General features: G+C 43.0%; 1 protein-coding gene across 1 annotated transcript in view; it reads left to right on the top strand.

The window, feature by feature from the left end:
- LOC138262031 (histone deacetylase 9-like) overlaps window positions 1-21,522 on the top strand; it is a 1,178,236-nt gene that overhangs the window by 16,626 nt on the left and 1,140,088 nt on the right. The window contains exon 2 of the mRNA XM_069211700.1: window positions 15,446-15,579. Within this exon, the coding sequence (XP_069067801.1) occupies window positions 15,446-15,579 (134 nt within the window). The remainder of the gene's footprint in view (window positions 1-15,445; window positions 15,580-21,522) is intronic.

The raw sequence follows: 21,522 nt of genomic DNA, 5'->3' as shown, positions 1-21,522 counted from the left end.
CACAAAGTCACATACTGCAAACAACAGCAAATAGACCAGCAAGCAGGCTCAAACACACACACAACTGTAGCCATACAACACAGGTTACCTAGGAACAACATTAAACTACAAAAAGAATTGCAGGCCAAATGTGTACTAAGAAAACAAACTGGTTTATTAATTATGAAATATGAAAGTCCAAAGGCCATTGGCCAGTCCATTTAGTCTTGCCCCAAAGTAGCACAGTGTTGTGCCAAACTTGACCTCCAATTTTTATGAAACAGCCACAGGAAGGGATATCAAGGGAACAGGCAGGTACCTCTGGGATTATCCGGGGATGGGGTCTGATTTGGGAGGGGGTATTTGGGCTTGGGCCTGGGAGGGGTGGTTTTCTTCTTGGGAATGGTGGGATTCTTCTTAGCGGGTAGAGGTATGGATGCTTGTGGGGGTGGCAGTGGAGGCCTGGGAGGAGGCGGGAGGGACTGGGAGCCTGGTGGGGGCCTCTTAAGGTTTGGGACTGTGGACGGAGGAAACAGGAATAAGGTCCAGGTCAAACAAAACAACTCTCTTAGGCCCACAGGGATGGTCAGCAGAAGGGGGTTGGTGTTTGGATGTAGAGGGAATGGTTGCATTCTGTGTAGGTGTGGATGTTGTGTGTGCGTGCTTATGGGAGGTATGCTTGTGTGTGGTGTGGGTGAGTGTGGGTGTTTGCGTGTCTTGGGGTTGAGGGGTGGAGGTGCAGAGGGATGCAGTGGTGGGTGGGTGTGTGGGTGTGTGGCTGTTGGGGTTGTGACTGCAGTCATGTGGATGTGTTGGATGTCCATGTGTCTGTAGTTGCGGTGGCTGTGGTGCTAGTGGTGGATGTCTAGGGGTCTGCTGGGGTGGTGTCTGTGGGTTTGATGGATGTTGTGGGTATGTCCGTAACTTTTGGTGTTGTGCCTGTGGGTATTCTGGATGTGGTGTGTGTGATGCTGAGGGTGGTGGGGGAGGTCAAAGGAAGCAGTGACTGTTGCTCAACAGTGGGTGGATGTTATTTGTGTGCGTGCCGGTGTGTTTTATGGTGCATTTGTTTGTGTGCACTCCTCTTGGATGTAGGTGTGGATGCCTGAGGATTTGTCTGCATACTTTGGGTAGGTAGGTGGAAGGGTGAATTTGGAATGGGAAGAGGGAGGTGGAGGGGGGACAGGAGGTGGCAGGTGACTGGCTGCCATCAGTGAGGAAGCCAGAGCCTGAAAAGATCTCTGTAGGCCAGCCATTGCGCTGTGAATGCCTTCCAGGAATACGTTGGCTTGTTGTAGTTGGGTCGCTAATCACTGGGTGGCATTCACAATGGCTGACTGATCCACAGAGATACTTCTCAGGAGGTCAGTAGCCTCCTCACTGGGGGCAGCAGGGGTAACAGGAGCTGAGGCAGAGGTGCCTGCGGCAAATGCGACTCCCACCCTCTTGAGTGAGGTGGCACAGCCAACTAGATGGGGAGCAACAGGGAGGGGAGTATAAGAATGGGGGGTGGACAAGGATGGTACTGGGGGATTCCCCAATGGGTCCGCCACCACTAGGGAGTGTCCACTGGAGGAGGAATTCAGTGATGATGATGAAGATGTTCTGGTCTCCCCGTGGCACTCCCCTTGTCCTCTGGGCCACTGGGTACCTCTGTGTCAGGTGTGTCTTGACCTGAGGTCCCCTGGCCAGATGCTTCTCCACTCGGCTGTGTCCTGTCTCCTTCACATGCGTGTGCAGATGTGGCAAAGAGAAATAGGGTTATCACATTGTCATGAGAAAACTTGAACAACAGTTCTGATTAGCAAACATTATCATGATGTCAAGTAGGTCGTAGCAACAAACTACACCTAAGTGGCCCATACATGTGCCATAACATATGCATGCATGCCGCATGAACTGTCAACAGTTGCTCACTGGGAAATCAGGATCTCACAAAACTACAATTGCATGGCTGAAGTTGTGCAATCACAATAACCAGTCAACAGCTAGGACACCTCATCACCCACAAAACTTTGCCCTATGGAGCAGATCTCAGTTACCAGTTGTCACACAATAGTAGGCCAATGCCAAATGCAATCCCACAGATCCCATACAAAGGCATGCACACATCCATGTGTCACATACATAATGACCCAACAATAAGAAAGGATGCTCCAAAATCCTGTTATGTTGATGACAAAAGTACAGTAGCCTCGAGAAGGTGTCAGGATCTACTCATTTCACACTGTAAGCAGTTCTACAATGCACACTTCACCAAGTGACATCTGTCCCATTAGACTCAAGGAGGTATCATTGATGTTGCGCAGATAGGCCGCATGTGTGGGATGGAAATGAACACTGTAGACATCATGTGCAAGGTGGCACGGAGAGATGTCCCCAAAATGCACAACACTATAAATCAGCAAACACCAGAGAGATCACTATCAATGTCTAGCACCCCTTAAAATGTCATACTCTGAGTCCACCAGTGGAAGCTATTAGTCCTTTGCATGTAGGTGTGACACAGAAGTTGCAAGGACTTTTGGAAGGCCCTCAACATGTTGCCCAATGGGAAGCTACATCACTGTTCCCATTTTGCTCATGCAAACCCAAATGTCTATCTGTGGATGAACATCTGTACCCAAACACATGTGATTGAAACATCACTGTAAGTCACTGCATGATGCATGACAACAGTCAGGGCACAACCCTTAAACATTACACATGTTCAGTGCACTTATCCACCTGATGCCACAACAAGGTCATATACATTCACATTTTGGCTCTTGACTCTAGACCTACCTATCATGTCCCTCATTGCCAATGCAGTTGTACATGTCAAATGACATGCTATGATGCATGAGGGAATGTGTCAGCCAATAGACAATGATGAGACACCCCTGTATGTGGCACAACATGAAAAATATGTTTATTGTGAAGGTACTATTCCACAAACAGTTTGCCATGCACGTGTGTATGTGAGGGAATACAGACAACATCCCATCAACATAGGTAGACCATGCATGAAACTGCAGCTTACATATGTATACCAAAGAGAAAGGGACACATGCTGACATATAAGCACAAGAAATATTGGCAGCAGTCATGGCACAGACATCATGTCAATGGACAGTCCCTACTTACCAAGGGAAAGTAGTGATCCGTAGCTGCATCCACAGTACACTGTAAGCCCTGACACATATATGTTGGATATCTTCACATTACAGTGAGGCATTTGACCCCATCAGACCCTAAAGGAAACAAGATTCTGAGAGGCAGATGGCAACATGCACATTTACACAGATGCATGGCTGGGGACAGTGATCAATCACCAACTTACCTTTGGTCTGGAACACTGAGAAGTAGTGGTCTGTTGCACAGAAAATACACACTATCACAACAAACAGTTCATGATTGATAACTGTACAGAACCATGTGTGGTCCTTTCAGAGCTAGTTGTTAGGGATTCCACCCAGTGCTGTTTTATGTCCCTGGTACAATAGAAAAGGCACATCAGTAACCACCACATGACATGTCAATACAAACAATCTCTCATCTAATGTGTGGCAGATGGCTCATCCCTATTTGTCAGGGGGAGCTGTAAGAAACTCACTCAAGCATTTGGCAATGGGAGAGGCAGGAGTATGCCCTGTACTCACCTCCTTGTGGCTGCTGTGCTGCCCTCAAACGCCCATTAAGCTCTGGATAGGCTAACACCAGAAAGCAGGCCATTAGGGGGGTTGCTGTCCAACGGGCACCCTGCCCACATTGGGAGGGCAGCCCCAGATGAGCCTTTCCGATCTTCTGGGCCCGTGTCTCAGGTCCTTCAACCTCTTGTGAAAGTGGGCGCTCTGTCAGCTGTGGACCCTAGGGTCTGCACCTTCTTGGAGATGGCTCTCCATATCTCTTTCCTTTGATAGGCATTGACCTGCATGGATGCAAAATACAAATCAAGAGATTATGTTCACATGTTCCGTCACAAATGGTAGAGTCACATACATGTCAATTACATCAAGCTTGGCCTGTCCCATTTTGTCAATACTCCCGAAGTGTGGTATATACAAACCAATGAGTACAGGACCATGACTACAGACATATATATTTGCCAATCTGCAGGACAACCCACCACCCTTCTCCCTACAATGAATAGATAGGCTTACAGAGATCTTGTGACACATGCTCTAGCAACCTGACTGAGATGTGAGCCACTATGAGACACATCATACCTTGGTGGTTTCTGAAAGGTAGGCTTCTTAGGTGTGAATGAAACAACACATTCACACTCTGTGAGCATGACCTCCTACATACAGTCCCTACAGGCGAATGCCAGAGTAGAAACCCATACATCACACATGGGTAACAATGAAGGGACTGGCATGGTGGTTACAAAAAGTGTCCAGCATGTCCATGTGTGGACATTTGCAAGAACAAAGGCAGACTCATGCCACTTCAGGGGGTGGTGTTCTGTGGTATGTATCTGTACCACAGAACACCCTTTTGGACATATGTGTCCATCCTACATAATGGCATCCAACAAAAAAAGGCATGCATTGTCTGCTTTCTGCTATGTGACCAAGCTAATGAGTCACACATCATGGTCTACCAGGAATCAACACACTCCCTGTACTGTAGAAATGGCAGTTATGCAATGAGCCTGCACAGGACTAATATGACCTGGGTGAAGGTGACAACAGGGCTGTGAGAGTAAGGGACCTGTCAGGAGTCAGAGAGACACATTTGACAATGATGCTAAGTGCACATCTGTCACAGAGCAGTAACCCAACCCTGTACCCATTCCCAATCTAATCATAGGAATGAGGCATTTTGGGCAGCATATTACAACAGAGCTTCATATTGGCCACATGACAGGATCTCCTGGGGTACAGGGAGTGGGCACAGTGCCACAGTTGTATAGCTACTGTGATCCCCCCCAGCCTAGACTAGGACCCATACTGGGAGAGACATGTGGCAGGCACTGGTCTCTGCAGGCTGAGCAGACATAACCTACATGACACCACATTCCCATCACTTCCATGCATTACAGTTCATCATGTAGCCAACAGCAAATTGACATGTGGTGTGTGTGGCAACCTGAAAGGAAGAGAGGGTGGTTTCATGCATATCAAACAACAGTCTTGCAAGAGCAGATGTGTGAAGTAATCTCTGTGGCTACATACACATAGCTCAAATTATTCACAACTGACACCTACAAAATGCATACTCAGCTCATGTTGCCATGCACATACATGTTGTCTCACATAGACAACATTCATGAGGAAAAACATGTGAGTGGATGGCTGTAACGTCACCTCACCTAGTTCTGTGCATCCTACACAAGGTGGATCAGAGAACACAAAAAACAAACACACCACAGTGTGAATGAACTCAGCCTATGACACTGGCCACCAATACCTGCACATTGACTCTCCCAGTGACGCTACACAGACTGCAACAGAAGGCACATGAGTATTCAAAATGGCACAAATGGGGACAATCTAGCCTGTGAGGAAGGAAATGATGGTGAAGTACAGAGGAAACTGTGAACATGAGGTACTTTTCTGCTCCTCTGGTGCACCATAGAAGTGTTTATACAGGGGTGGGACCTCAGTCACCAGCTTCTCCAACTCATCTGGTGGGAAGGCACGGGCCCTATCACCTGCTGTACGGTGCATGATTGCTCCTAGAGTTGGTACACAGCAGCACAATAGTGGAGGCCTTGCTGGCTTGGCAGGAGTAAAGTGAGGGATTTTTTAGAACATGGCTGTCACGTCCACTACATACTCAGCCGTCATCACCAGCGGACACAGCCATTGGCCTGCGATTGCCACTGGCAACAACATTAACCTATGGTTACGTGGTTGCAACCGCCTACCACCATGATGACGTCCGCCGGCAGTCGCAGGCCGTTCCTAATGTCCGGTAGACTAGGTCAGGCAGCTGCCATTTTACAGGCCAGAAATGTGGTATTTAGTGTTATAAACTGTGCTACACCTCAGAAAATGTTGTTTGGGGCACAAAAATCTGCTCCTATTGTTTTGTCATGTTGGTCCTACTACTCAAACACCATTGTGGCATTTTGCTGGGCACATATGGCAATTTACAGTGGGGCACAGTCCACCCCTGTCCAAGGTAATCTTTTGCAATTGGGACATCTAACCAAATTCCGAGTGGCATTTGTGATGCACAATTTTGCTTTCGGTCCAGGCACATAATGTGTACACATGTGTGAAACCAAGGGAGTAACATGTGACCCTTGTGTTTGTAGCAGCTGTGATGTGCATTGTTTGCCATGTCCATCCCTTTTGAATTGTCATGTTATCCTTGACATGCATCATGTGTGTTGCTGTGGACACAATGACTAATGTCAGAACTAATTTCTTGTCATATTTAGGTACCTAGGGAGAGGGAGGAGGCAACAACCCCCTGTCTACCATCCACTGGCAGACCTTCAGACCATGGAAGAAAGACATATCATCCTCCTGTTTCTTTTGAATCAGAAAACAATAGTGGACTTTTGTCATCAGTTGGAGTCAGATCTGATGCCAGCTATTATTTATCCAAGCAGCATACTGTTGTAGTTTAGCAGCGATTAGATTACGCATTAGCAGAAGACATCTTGTATCTTGTTCATGTGTGTTGTGAACATTTCGCGTAATCCATTTTGTATTCATGGCAGACATTTTCTCTGCCACATGCTGCCATGTGCTCACCATGTGCTCTGTCCTACCTTTCTGTTAACTACTCTTGAAAATCTGCCTAGTGACAAGTTATATTTAGCATCTCCCACTTTTGCACATGCCCAGTAAGGTCTGCAGCTGTTAGTCCTTGAAAACTGTTAGCCCCTCCTACCTGTCGACTGTGCAATTCCACATGACCTTACATGTATGCAAGTCTTGCTTCTATAACTATACCACCTCTTTTTAGCCCCTGTGTGGGTTTAAAAGGACCATGCTCTCTCAGTTCAGTGTGCTACTTCAAACATTACCGAAGGGTGCTGTTTGAACTGTAGTACCACCTCATGAGGTTTAATAAAGGTTGTCTTTTATTTCAGTTTCTGTGCCAATTTCTTCCTATATGATCTGAGGACTTTGTGCAGAGAAGGGTGAACCCCTTGCACTAGTAGGCCTTGCTGAGGCTTACTTCAACAATACCACCCATTGTAGAAGTCATGTCAGTGTTGTAGTTCCTAGCCACAGGGTCCTTCCAACATACAGTGGCCCAAGCTGTTAAAATGTCCAACCTATTTTCAGTCTGATGTTGAAGGATGTCCTCTCAGCAACGTTGAAACACCTGGATAGCTACATCCAGTTTCCCTGACGTGAGGATTTAGCCCATGTGAAGGCTGACTTTTACAGTTATGCATGCATCCCACATTTAGTGGTGGCTATTGATGGCACACATGCTGGCTTGGTCCCACCGCATGCCAATGAACAAGTATACCGCAACAGAAAGAAGTTCCATTCCATCAACATCCAAGTTGTATGTTTGGTGGACCTATACATTTCACAGTTCTGTGCCCGTTATCCGGGTTCCGTCCATGATGCCTTCATATTGCAGAATAACCCTGTCCCCCAGCTGATGTCACGCCTGTACCCAGAGAAGGCATGGCTAGTTGGTAAGTCACATCTGTCCTGTTTGTGTGTGTGCAATGTCCGGGGCCACAATTTTGATAAGAGGGACTCACAGTTGCACATATGTCTCATCCCTTAATAGCGTCCCTTAATAGGGGACGCTGCATATCCAAACCGTCCTTGGTTGTTGATGCCAATAAGGAATCCAACTACGCCAGAGGAAGTCTGCTTCAATGAGCCCCATTTAAGAACAAGGCAGGTAATGGAGCAGGCTTTTGCACTTCTGAAGGCAAGATTAAGGTGTCTGGTCTGCACTGGTGTAGCCCTCCTCTACTCACCCAGAGTGTGTCAGATCATTGTGGACTGCTGGATGCTCCACAACATTGCCCTGTGGAGGAATATCCCATACATCCCAGAGGAGGGGAAGTCTGCAGTTCCACCAGGTGAGCCTCCTGAAATGCCAAGTGAGGATGACAATGGTGAAGAAGAAGGAGCTGACTTGTGGGAAGATCTCATCAATAGCTACTATTCTTGAGTGTAAGTATGAATATGTGATGTAATGACTGTACAAATAGCTGTAGTTGCCAGAATGTGTGTAGTCAAGTGTTTTGGCCAAACACCGGGGAGCTAATGCTCTCCGACTTTCAGCCAAACGGTGCTTGAAGAGTTAACCTTTGACATGTCCTCACCTTGATGTAGCTAATTTGTTTGTGTCAGGCTCATTGCAACGTAACTCATTTCCAGATGTTTGTTATGTGATTTGTGTTATAGGTATTCTATTAAATCTATTTAATCTTGTTTTGTCTTTGTACAGGTATTTCAGAGTTGTGAGTTTGGCAGGTATCTGATGCTGCTCTGACATAGGAAGGGAACATGGATTGTTCAAGGTAATGTAGGTAACAGATTTCGGGTGAATGAGACCTGTTCCAAGGCAGCTTGGCCAGTGTTTGGGTGGTAGGTCTGAATTGTACAATGAACCTGTTTTTTTGCTGTGTTGGGCTGATTGCATCATGTGTGTGACTATGTGGGCATGAAATATGTTGTCATCAAGTGCAAGCCAAACATTCACCCTTCACATAGGCTAAACACTCTTCTTGTATGATCTGTATATAACTGTTGATGTGTTTCATCATTGCGGGACACAGTGCCTGTACCACAACACTGACATATGTTTGTGTCATAACACCACATGCTTGGTCATTGGATTATGATGGACCTGTGATCAGGGACTGTTGCACTGCCCTCTGTCTGTATTTTGGTTTATGTGATGTTGGATAACCTGGTTTTAGTATTGCTCAAGCTGGTGACATCAACCAATTCTCTGTTTGCCTATTCTACAGGACAATGTCTGACAAGGCATTTCCTTCTGCGGTCTGGGGGACTGTACTTCCACATATCTAACTTGGCACAATATGAGCCAGTCATTCTTTGCTATTGCGGGCCAGACATTTCAACAGCCTATGTGCTGTACAGTGAAATAAAATATTAGGAGTGAACAGACACTTGTACTAATGTGTTTGTGTGTGTTGGTTGTAATCCTTAGCAGGATACTGTACCTCTAACACATCTCTCCTTGCACGTGTATATTGTGTCTTCATCATTTGCTACACATGGTCTTACATCTCTACATAGCAATAATTGAAAAAGAAGCAAGCAGACACAAACTTTGTGATAGGTGGTATTTATTGTGAATTTTTCCACAGAATAAAAAGTAAGGGACACAATGGAACAAAAAAGTGAAGGGTTCAGTCATGGTGGATGAAATCATTGTAGTAAATGTCACAGCATCGTTAGTCCCTTCCTGCACATAAACATTTATTCAAGAATGACGATTTGGTACTTCTATGTGTGCTGCATTATGCAGCACACATAGAAGTGCCAAATTGCCATTGTAGATTGTTCATGTGCAGGGAGGGACACCTTCCTGCACATAAACAATCAATTCACTCAAAGCAGACGCACTTGCAGTATGGTGGAAGGATGCTTGTGTTGGCGCTGGCAGCTAAATTTAGTGCTGGTGCGGGGGAAATACAGGAGAGCTCAGTTTTTTTGTAAAAACGGTGCATTCCTGCATTTCTAACATGTTATTTCCCTCATTTTTCTTTTACCTCTTTCTAACTTTTGTATGCCTTGTTTTCAGTTTGCATCTGTGGTTCTTATTTGTAAAAGACAGGATGTGTTGTGGCCTTTAATCCTACCAATAAACATACATGTTACAAACTGGACTGGATTGTGCACTAAGATTTTGGGTCATTTGGGCCAGAGTCTGCTTGTGTCAGCATCTTGGTGGAATTGTCTTCATGTTTAGACTTAAACTCTTTGCACACAGTCCTGCTTGTGTGCACGCATTTGGATTGTCCATCTCAACAATGTTGAAACCTAGTTTAAATGTTATAATCACACATGTAGAAAAACAGCTTGTAGTCAGCCCTCAACAACACCACAATCTTGTCTCCTCAGACAAGCTAGTATTGGCAACCTAATATTTTGTATGTGGCTAATATAGGATAGGTTGTTCTCACAAAATGTTTGGGTTAGGTATATGTCATCATTCCTTCTTTTTTAGTTTGATCCTGACACGTATTAATAGCATCATCCTCAGTGTCAGCACCTCCTATTTCGTTTAAGGTAATCTCATATTTATATTAATTTCTATTGGTTTTCAGGTTCATATGGTTTATTTAAAGGTGTAATAAAAGATAAGCAATATTAGGTTTGCATGATATACAAAACATCTGAAGGGCACTCTGGATTAAACTGAACGACTGACAACCCAGCTTAATTTCTTGTATTCATCTCTACTGCAGGTGCCTATTCCTCACCACTCGTCCTCCCAGCTATCCCGTCATAGTGAAACTAGAAGGGCACTTGGATCACAAAAGTACCTCACATAACATACAAGAATATCAGGATTTGAATTTGGAAGATGCCACTTGACACATTATTGATGAAGAAACATGATCAGAATACTTTCTCTACAGCATACGCACTAAAAGGGAGCCAATGACTGTGTTCACAATCTTGATATGATCTATGCTTCTTAGGAACCAACTAAAGGATTTGTTCAGAGGAAAGATTATAGTCATCATCCTGTCCATTTTTGCTTGATCTTTGTCATTCATATGGAGGTGCCTGGGAAAACAATCTGCATGTGATTCATTGGAATGTCAAAAATATATTTTACTTACATCTTGGTTTTCCCTCAGCCACATTTTCTTAGTGAACCTTTCGCATATTCCCGTCATACACCGGCGCCCAATTCTAAGCAGCTTTCCATTATCAAAGATAATTGTTGCAAAACATTTTGTGAAAAATGACCCATTTGACTCATCATTGAATGTCACCAAAAACTACAAGACAGTGGCTCTGATCTCAAACCAAAAAACAAAGAAGTATTTGCTGTTCTGTCTCAGGTGAATTAAAAACCACCCTTCTTTTCACACTCAAAATACTGATCACTGGCACAACACTTTGGTATGAAATTCATCTTTGACGGAAATGAAGACCAGAAATGCAAAAATTACCTTATATAATAATGTTAAGGTTGTGGTTTTGTCATCTCATATAAACCTTCATATCCGTACAATGTTTTAAATCCTAAACTATTTAGTTCTGAAGCACCCTTCAGAAATCCTACGAACACCCACTGCCTCAACTATTACACCCATCATGACTTCAAACAAAACTGACATGACTCCTCTATTCACTTAAAATAACCAACACTACCTCAGTTTATCAGCCTCTTCACTCTTAAAGCTCCATGCATACAATTATGATGGTGAATGTTCATATCAACATCAAAATGAGACCACCCTTTAATGAAAAATCCTCATCTTAGTTTATTCCAGCAACTTACTTGCAGAGCACGCACATATGACGGTGAAACTCAATCTAAGGAAATGTCGACTAATCAATTTCTGAATTACCCCACGTGTTCATGTACAATCTCTACACACCCTTACACTTTGATGCTCTCTCACAAAACATGTTTCACCAGACCAGAAGCACTGAACAAAAACAAGATGCCCCTCCAATAACTACAGCACTGAGAAGTTGGTGATGCCTACTAAATCCCCTTCTCAACCACACATCTCATTCTCCAACTCAGATCTCTATGTCTGAACAAATATCAGGATATTCTGCTGCAGTCAACCCACAATCCATGACTTTGGATTCAGTAACTGCTAAACTTCACTCTTCTTTCTGGAACAGATCCTTGTGTGGTCCTGGATTCATTTCACTCCAGCCACTCAGAAGGCAAATTATGAAGCTCAGCCTCTCCTTCACACAGAGGGAGCACATTGCAGTCATCAGTTGCTGTAGACTGCCTGAAATTATTCACTGAAATTATTCAGCGATGACCATGTTACCCGAACCTTATTAGAATATACACATCTAGTACATCCTCACACTCAAACAACAACTCAGTATCACTATAATGTGCCCTTTGAACTGCAATATGCACCAGCAGATTTCAATAATGTTGCAGCCACCCTCCTAGACCATAAGCTTGACTTGCTTTGCACTCCCGATACATGGCTAAACCATACTTTATGATCATTCATTGACATTTTTCGGCATCAAACCACTCAGTGCCCCGAAAGTGGTTTGACGCTACATTCACCTCGGTCTGGTAACCTCACATCAATTACAAATCAATGCCCTTAAAACAAAACAGAAAGTGATAGTTAACTTGAGCAAGAACCTTAACTCCTTCAATCAATTTTACTCTTCTTCCTAGAACTCATTCAAAAAATATCTGGATAGACAATTAACATATCTATATGAGCCTATTTCCTTTCACTTGTGTCACTGTTGATAGATATTCTCACTTGGACAGTATCACAATTACCACCTTTCTCAATCTGATCATCGAAGCATGAAATTATTTCAGGATATGGACTCTACTAAATTTGTGTGCATGGCTTTAAATCTAATCATAAATGAGACAAACTCATTCTTGTTCATGTTTTAAAACCTATACAATCCTTTCAATAACATATTAAAGAAACAATACTATAGGGATTCCTTCAGATGGTTACACTGCATATAATGCCTTGCAATCCAATCCCACTGTATCTTTCAGAGTCCTGGGTAAGCACTTAAATTCAATGTAATTGATTTTGCATGCTATTTTAAAAAAAAAAACATAATTACAAAAACTGTTAACATTCGTACTGCAATGTTGCCCTCGATTACGATGGAGTATGTTTCACGGTGATGCATACTCACATGTGCATTCATGTGCTTCCAGTATGCGTTTCTTTAACATTCAACACTACAGGCCACTTATGAGAGCAACACAAGGCTTCTTGCTTAGGATGGTGCTTTGAACAGATCTTAATTACATTGGTTCTATAGGGGTATAAAGGCAATTTATTCAATCTAGACAACCCTTTGTTTCATGTTATTTAAACCAAGGTACTTTAAAAACATATATTCCATCTACATTTGAGTGCGATGGCCGTATCTGACGCTTTATGTGCATACACACTGATAAAGATTTTAGGAAAAGCTGTGGGGAGAGGGCATATAAACAATTATCTTAGGCAAGAGAACAAAAGAGTGAGTAATGGAGATTTCGGAACTTCACTCAGGTATTTCTGTACCAGGCCATCCCTTGCCATATGCCCCTTAGATTTACGTAGCTCATGAAGTCAATTATCTCATTCCAAAAATCTACTTGTGCTTCAAAGGAAACGTGTACATTGTGAATTCATTAATCAGTTGCCAAATCTGTGAACTTCTAGTTCTTGCATTTCTTAAAAACTATTTTGCACTATTCTAGAACACCTTCTCCGTTCCTCCTGGGCAGCCTAACTTAGACTACACCGTCCACCACAAGAGCAAGGGGTCTGAGCAAGCCATAAGGGTCAAGTGGTCGAGGCTGCTAATAGCATAATGCTGTTATTCGCTTCTCTGGAAGGAAGAAACATGACACTTAAGCCAGGTAACCACAAAGAACTTATACTATAGAGAAGAAATACAGAACCACCAAACGTAAGCAGACAATCTCTCTGGGAACTGATAAATGTGAAACCCTGGGGTCCTCCAAAAGTTCACTGACGCACTGACATGTTGCCTTTTATGCTTGTCCCAGATGAGTGTTGTCAGGGGTCAGTTCAGGATTGGCCTGTACCACTGAAGGTCACAGTCAATATGCAGGATAAACCCTCTAATCTTGAAGAGAACTTGACCACCTAAGATAAGTTTCATGGGGTTGTTGTGGAAAAAACATGTACAGCCTCCTCCCAGCATTATGTTGACCCTGGGATAGTTGAATTCCTCCTCAAGCTGTCCGTGGTCTTATCTTTATCAATGCAGTCCTTATGATCCGAGGTACAGGAAGTGCTGGTCCCATACTGGATGCCAGGACAAGACAGTGAAACGACAAAGTGATGCGTGAACCAGCCCGACGAGTGAGAGAAAGAAACATATTACTGAACACAACCATATTCTTAATAATGGAAATACAATAGATTTTTTATTCCAATAAATATAATTTGTAACATGTACTGTGTAGTGGTTGAATATTATGCATCATCTTCTTTCATATTCTATCCTCCAGAAGTCCATCAAGTTTAGAGCACAGTGTGTTAATGCATGTTCGAGAAGAAGTTAGTGGGTAGCACAGCATTGAATCTCAGCAGGGGTGGGTCGTTTACCTGCTGTTGAGTATAACTGGATCATGCAGTAGTAACAACTATTATTTTATAGTTCTGGGATATGGACAAATTTGTGATAGCAAGTATTGTAATCATAGTAACATATTGTTTCCTGTTCAGTTCTACTTCGTTGAAAAAAATGGCCAAAGAACGCTAGCATCAAACAGATAGTCTTGACCTTTCCATTATGGGCACACGATCACTTCCTGAATGGCTCAAATGCAAGCAAAATGGCTTTGCAGGTTGTCCTTTCTGTTCACAACAGATGCGACCTGAAAGTCTCAAGGCTGAATCCCAGCAGGCAAATCCCAAACTTTTGTTGTTCCCAAGTTGATTCACTGAGTAATATTAAATCGGGTAATAGTAACACTTGCTATTTGCAGTGATTTGTAATGGCACATGGTTGCTATTAGACAGTAATTGAAAATAAGGTATCTTTAACGCTATAACGTTATCTACAACGCAAGGGATCTGATATTTTCACTGATCACACATTTTCTATCTTGCAGACAAATATGCTTATGAAAACGACTACATCTTATCACAGTTTATCATGTCTGAAGAATTTTTTTTAACAATTCTCCCTATGCCACCCAATAAGTGTCTGCTAGAACAGACTCAATATAAGCTAAACCTATCACATACACTAAAGACATATCTTGAATAATATTGCTTCAGCTTTGTTGAGACTGTACTGAAACTATAACAAAAGGCATTTTAGCTATAAACTGGTGATATCCAGTATCTGGCTTTAGAAATTTACAGATGGAATCCTTTCTAGTTTCACCTAATCCTCATAACTGTGATATTGAAAAAAAATGTAGGTGAATAGTAGCTGTGCAGATGTAAGTGGTATATCTACTTTACATAAAGGTATAGACTACCCACTCCTCATGAATATGAGATTTATGATACGTTTTAATAAATTGGGGATTTTTGAGCTCTGCAGTTAATAAAAATAAAGATTATGATGTTAGAATCTAAGCTTTTAGCACCTAGAATGGCATAATTACATTTGCATAGTGAAGCAATCTATATTTATAGGGGGAGACAATCAAAGGGCATTTACGCAATTTCAAAGCAATATGAAATAGTTCACAATTCAATGTACTACACAGATGTGCACCCAAAAGATATGGGTTTGAGATTTCATTTTGCAGATTAATTTAATAACAACACATTGTGTTAGTTTAATTCATACATTAATTTGATGCATACATTTCTTATTGTGCTTCCTTTCTCACGAAGGTATAGCCTATGATCCGTTAATGCTGAAACACCAGTGCATTTGTAGCAACTACTCCAGCCATCCAGAACATGCAGGAAGAATTCAGAGCATCTGGTCACGACTGCAAGAAACCGGTTTGCTGAACATGTGTGAGGTAACTTAAATTTTGAAAAAATATATACTGTGCTACTAAAATCAACATATTTGTCATATAATCACTGCATATCAGAAACGATATTGCTACTTCTGAAGGGGGGTTCTACCTGGGAAAGGACAGCAACCTAGCAAAAATAAATAGGGCTGGCATAAAGCCTAAAAAGAATAATAGTTGAGGTCATGTCTGATGAACTGAAGAGGCTTTTAACTAAAATCCAATTGTTCTGGCTCCATACTGATACTACACTTTTCATTTCACAGAAATTCATTTTCAAGGCAAACCTGGCACATCTCAAATGCCCTGCAATCACGTGACATATTCTGTGAATTTTCTGTGCAGTGTTCAGAAATTCAGTACCATTCGGAGAGGGTTTTAAATCATTGTGAGTATGCTACTCCTTGTACACAGAGGAGACTGTTACACATAAACACCAAGAAGCTTGCCACACAGCCTTTTAGCTTGCTACCATCATAAAGCCTACACAAGCCTCACCTTATCTGTTAAATCAATCTTTATTTTCATCTTGACAAAGCCCCCTGATGTGGGTGAAATGTCTGTGTGTGTACTTGCAACTTTAACCTCTTCACTGTGCTCTCGTTGGGCTTTCAGAAGATGAAATTAAAGAAATGTTGTTCCTTCATTTCTACTGTCTAATGATAGTCACTTGTAACAACAGCACAGCAGGGATCGCGGCTTTCTTTGGACAATATATATTTCAGGTTTTACTAAACTCACCTCCTAGAATCATGTCATAATGCAGGTTTCTGGGATGCCAGTTGTGTCCAGCTATACTAGAAGTCACAAATACATAAAATATCCCTATTCATGTGCGCACCTACACATAACCTTCATTTTGTACCAAATAAAAAATTCTCATGTCTGCTATACATGTGATATAGGCATCTAACGTCTTGCTTCAGAATGACCTACACAGCCCGAAAACGAATGATAGAAAATATTTAGATACTTTCAAAGATGTGCAATTGGTGTTGAAAACCCCTACTCAAAATAAACAAAAAATACATTTGAGTTTGTAGCTGAAAATGATCACAGTTGAGAAAGCATCCGACCTACTCAAAGCTTCTTTTGGGTAAGTTCAAAACACGTGTCAGCAACTAGGATTATGCAGAAGCAAAGTTCATCTTTGAAAACGGTCGACCATGTTTTATGCTGCTCAGCATACAAAAGTTGACACATAGGCCCTCATTACAACCTCGCTGAGGCTGCGGGAGCCAGAATACTGCCAGTGCTGGCGGTATTTCTGGCTTCCTATTATGACTTTTCAGCTGGGCCAGGGGACGGTAACAGTGTTACCGTCCGCTGGCCCAGCTGAAAAACCACATCAACATAGCTGCTGGCTCGTAGTAGAGCCGGCGACAATGCTGATGTGCAGCGGGTGCAGTAGCACCTGTCGCGCATTTCACTGCCTGCAATTCGGGCAGTGAAATGCGCGACGGAGCTATGCCTGGGGGCCCCTGCACTGCCCATGCCAAGTGCATGGGCAGTGCAGGGGCCCCCAGGGGCACCCCAAGTCCCCTCACTGCCAGCCTCTCACCGTCATGGACAGGCTGGCGGTAAGGGGAGTCGAAATCCCCAGGGCAGCGCTGCTTGCGGATTACGACCGCCGGTCCCGGCGGTGTTACCACCGTGAAACTGCAGCAGGCATAATATGGTGACTAGTACCACCAGCCTGTTGGTGGTACTAGCGCCACTACAGCCCTGGCGGTCACCGACCGCCAGGGTTATTATGAGGGCCATATTGTCCAATCCTAAACAGCCACAGAAAAACTAACCCAGAGCTGCCACTACTTCTATTATAATAAGAAGCGGTCATTAAACTTCACAACACATTTAATAACAACTAGATAAGATTTTTGTACAACCAAATCGTCCACATTGGCAGGAACACGAGGGATGACGTGTGCTGGGAGAAACAGCACCAGTGGAGACCATGATGCACTCTTCAAAACCAATCCAAGATGTTGTGTCCCATTTTTGTTCACATGATAAAAGAAGGACCTAGAGAGCTGCACCACATAAGGTTTACCACATGACACATCATATATATATTTTTGATAAATCAAAAGTCTCCCCTTTTTCAACTCAAAAAGACTGCTGTGTGAAAGAGTGGAAAACTTTTTTGTCCAGGAACTTCAACCTTGCATAACGTGGATGTTAACCTTAATCAAAGAATGATGAAATAATGAGCACATTGACTACATCTCAGTCACACTTAGTTAAGTCAAGTGATGCACAATGACTTTAATACATTAGTAGTTGTATTATAAATACTGTGCCCTGTTCCACTCTGTGTGACATCACTGTTATGTCGGTGCATCAGGCACTGACTGTGACAGTGCGCATTATCAGAGCAAATTCACTGTTTGAAGTACAGGCATGAACCCGTGCCTCCACTAGGAATAGCTGAACAGATGTTTGAAAATAGGTTTGATATTATCCATCCACCTTTCACTGTGGAGGCAGCAACCCAGTGTGCATTTCAGAAGGGGACAGAGATACCCCTGCAGGTGGGTGCTGTGACTGAGTGTACTTGCAAGCCTGGAGGCATTTGGGGCATTCTTAGGACCATCTTACCTTCCTTTAAATAGGCACCCTTAAGGAGTGCACTGATCATGGGCCACTTCCAAGTGGCCTCTTTGTCTCTGTGCGTGCATCTTAATATGATGTGGGTGCAAAGGCGAAGCATTCCCTAATTTGCATCAGGTCACATCCCCGTGTAAATGAAGGACTGCCCTTTCAAGATTGCATCACAGCAAATTTAGTGCCAGCATGATCTGTATTACAGAAGGGGCCATGCAAGTCTTTGCAGCCCCTTCTGTAATACCAAAGTGTGACAATGTGAGGATTTAGGTGTATTATATGATGTGACCGTGGTGATGTATTGTGGTATACACTCACAAAAACTGTATTAGGTCCAATGAGGCTAATTTGTGTTCACATTTAGCTCAACCCTGGGTAGCTGTGGCTTAAAATAGTGTTGGCGCGTCTGACCTTAATAAATAAACTTACAATGGGACGCGAATAGGCCGATGAACCTTTTGACTCACTTTGAGGTTTTCCCACCATATATCCCGTACACGCAGATCAATAATCAATAACAATCAATAACATTATTAATCAATAGGAGTCAGTAATTGTCATGCACCATGACCTTGCTGTCATGAATAACCACATCTTTATGTAAAAGTTAGAGTATTTATTTCCCTGTATTAACAATGCTAATGTCACATAAGATAATCTCAAAATCAAATGATAAACATACAGAAACAACACTGGCTGACCAAAGTGGTGGAAGAATCACAATTTAATCAAAGCTTGAGCTACTACACATTCTAAAGTTACAGTGCAAATTAGTAGCAAGAATAATTGCGCAAACGATATCACATACATTTAGATTCAGCAAAAAAAAGACATCACAGGTTATTCCATGTATTGAATTTCATTAGTGAGGATCCTAACTAACACCAGATTAGAATTAGCATTTTAGGCTTCATGCAGAACAATTTAGTCAACACAAATTTGAAAAAATATCTAACTATGGCTCTATCAAAATAGTGATTAGTACCTAGAAACAAAAGCAAATAGGCATAGCAAGCAACATCATAGTCAATATACCTATCCTCAGTTTGAATCAGCAAGCTATGACCATCTTCGTCATCAGGACATCAGTAATGGCCTTACAGCAAGATAGAAAATGGGCAAATGCATTGTCTTCTCTTAGTGCAGTCCGGCTAAGTTAGATTTCGTAAAACTATTTCCCAATTCCCTATTGGTCGGGGGGTCGCATGTTCACACTTTGTCCAAAAAAACTAGAACTTCAATTCTACATTTCTACTAGTACACGGTTCACATGTCAATGATTGGCTCCTTTCGTGCTGTTCTCATTCATCCGGCTCGTCAGGTAACGGTATTGTTGCAGCTTATACTCCAGTCAGTGTCTTCATTGTACTCTGATGGGAAAGTCAGTCATGCACATATTACATTAACAATGTTGCATTAGCAAGTACAGCATCTTCTAGCAAGCAGTTCTAATCAGAAAGACATTTAGCTACGAGCACATTAGCTCAGCACAGTGGAAAATCACAATTGAATTCTCTGAGCAGACACTTTATTAAACTCCTAAGAAATGCAGCTTGACATGAGGCCCTGCAACTAGGCCAAGACCTCCACTAAGTTAAGGCCTATAATTATTAAAGGTAATACAAAATACACAACCCTTAATACGATGTATTTCTACATTAATCAAACAAAAGCTCAACATTTCAGATTAATAAGCCATTAATAAGTACACTTCGTGAACATTGGCATCCACTCACCTGGTTACACTTTCAAATGCATGCATTATTTTCCTCTAAGTTAATAAATTTTCTACACAATTTCAACACTCAAAATACATGGATATTCATTAGTAATTTCATTAAAACTTCTGTGTTAGAAATAGCAAGGCTTAAAAAAGAAACTTAGGGCCTAATTTACAAGAATCTGACCCATCGCTCCTGATGCGTCAAAGTTCTTGCGCTCCCTAATGATTCCCTAATGATGCCATGGATGTACTGTATTTACTATACAGAGCTCCATGGCACACATTTCCACAGATGTGTCAGAAATTCTGACCCACTTGTGGCTCTAAACTGATGCATTGCTGGACTTGTGTGAAAAAATGATGATACTGTGAGAAGGTAGCCTCTTTCTAGCCTTGTTACCCCGACTTTTGGCCTGTTTGTGAGTGTATGTCAGGGTGTTTGTCACTGTTTTCACTGTCTCACTGGGATCCTGATAGCCAGGCCTCAGTGCTCATAGTGAAAACACTATGTTTTCAGTATGTTTGTTATGTGTCACTGGGATCCTGCTGGTCAGGACCCCAGTGCTCATAGGTTTGTGGCCTATATGTATGTGTCACTGGGACCCTGTCACACAGGGCCCCAGTGCTCATAGGTGTGCATGTATATGTTCCCTGTGTGGTGCCTAACTGTCTCACTGAGGCTCTGCTAACCAGAACCTCAGTGGTTATGCTCTCTCATTAATTTCAAATTGTCACTAACAGGCTAGTGACCAATTTTACCAATTTACATTGGCTTACTGGAACACCCTTATAATTCCCTAGTATATGGTACTGAGGTACCCAGGGTATTGGGGTTCCAGGAGATCCCTATGGGCTGCAGCATTTCTTTTGCCACCCATAGGGAGCTCTGACAATTCTTACACAGGCCTGCCACTGCAGCCTGAGTGAAATAACGTCCACGTTATTTCACAGCCATTTTACACTGCACTTAAGTAACTTATAAGTCACCTATATGTCTAACCTTTACCTGGTAAAGGTTAGGTGCAAAGTTACTTAGTGTGAGGGCACCCTGGCACTAGCCATGGTGCCCCCACATTGTTCAGAGCCAATTCCCTGAACTTTGTGAGTGCGGGGACACCATTACACGCGTGCACTACATATAGGTCACTACCTATATGTAGCTTCACCATGGTAACTCCGAATATGGCCATGTAACATGTCTATGATCATGGAATTGCCCCCTCTATACCATCCTGGCATAGTTGGCACAATCCCATGATCCCAGTGGTCTGTAGCACAGACCCTGGTACTGCCAAACTGCCCTTCCTGGGGTTTCACTGCAGCTGCTGCTGCTGCCAACCCCTCAGACAGGCAGCTGCCCTCCTGGGGTCCAGCCAGGCCTGGCCCAGGATGGTAGAACAAAGAACTTCCTCTGAGAGAGGGTGTGACACCCTCTCCCTTTGGAAAATGGTGTGAAGGCAGGGGAGGAGTAGCCTCCCCCAGCCTCTGGAAATGCTTTGTTGGGCACAGATGTGCCCAATTCTGCATAAGCCAGTCTACACCGGTTCAAGGACCCCTTAGCCCCTGCTCTGGCGCGAAACTGGACAAAGGAAAGGGGAGTGACCACTCCCCTGACC

Source organism: Pleurodeles waltl, chromosome 10 (genome assembly GCF_031143425.1).
Source record: "Pleurodeles waltl isolate 20211129_DDA chromosome 10, aPleWal1.hap1.20221129, whole genome shotgun sequence".
NCBI lineage: Eukaryota > Metazoa > Chordata > Amphibia > Caudata > Salamandridae > Pleurodeles > Pleurodeles waltl.
This window is presented reverse-complemented; position numbering and strand designations above follow the sequence as displayed.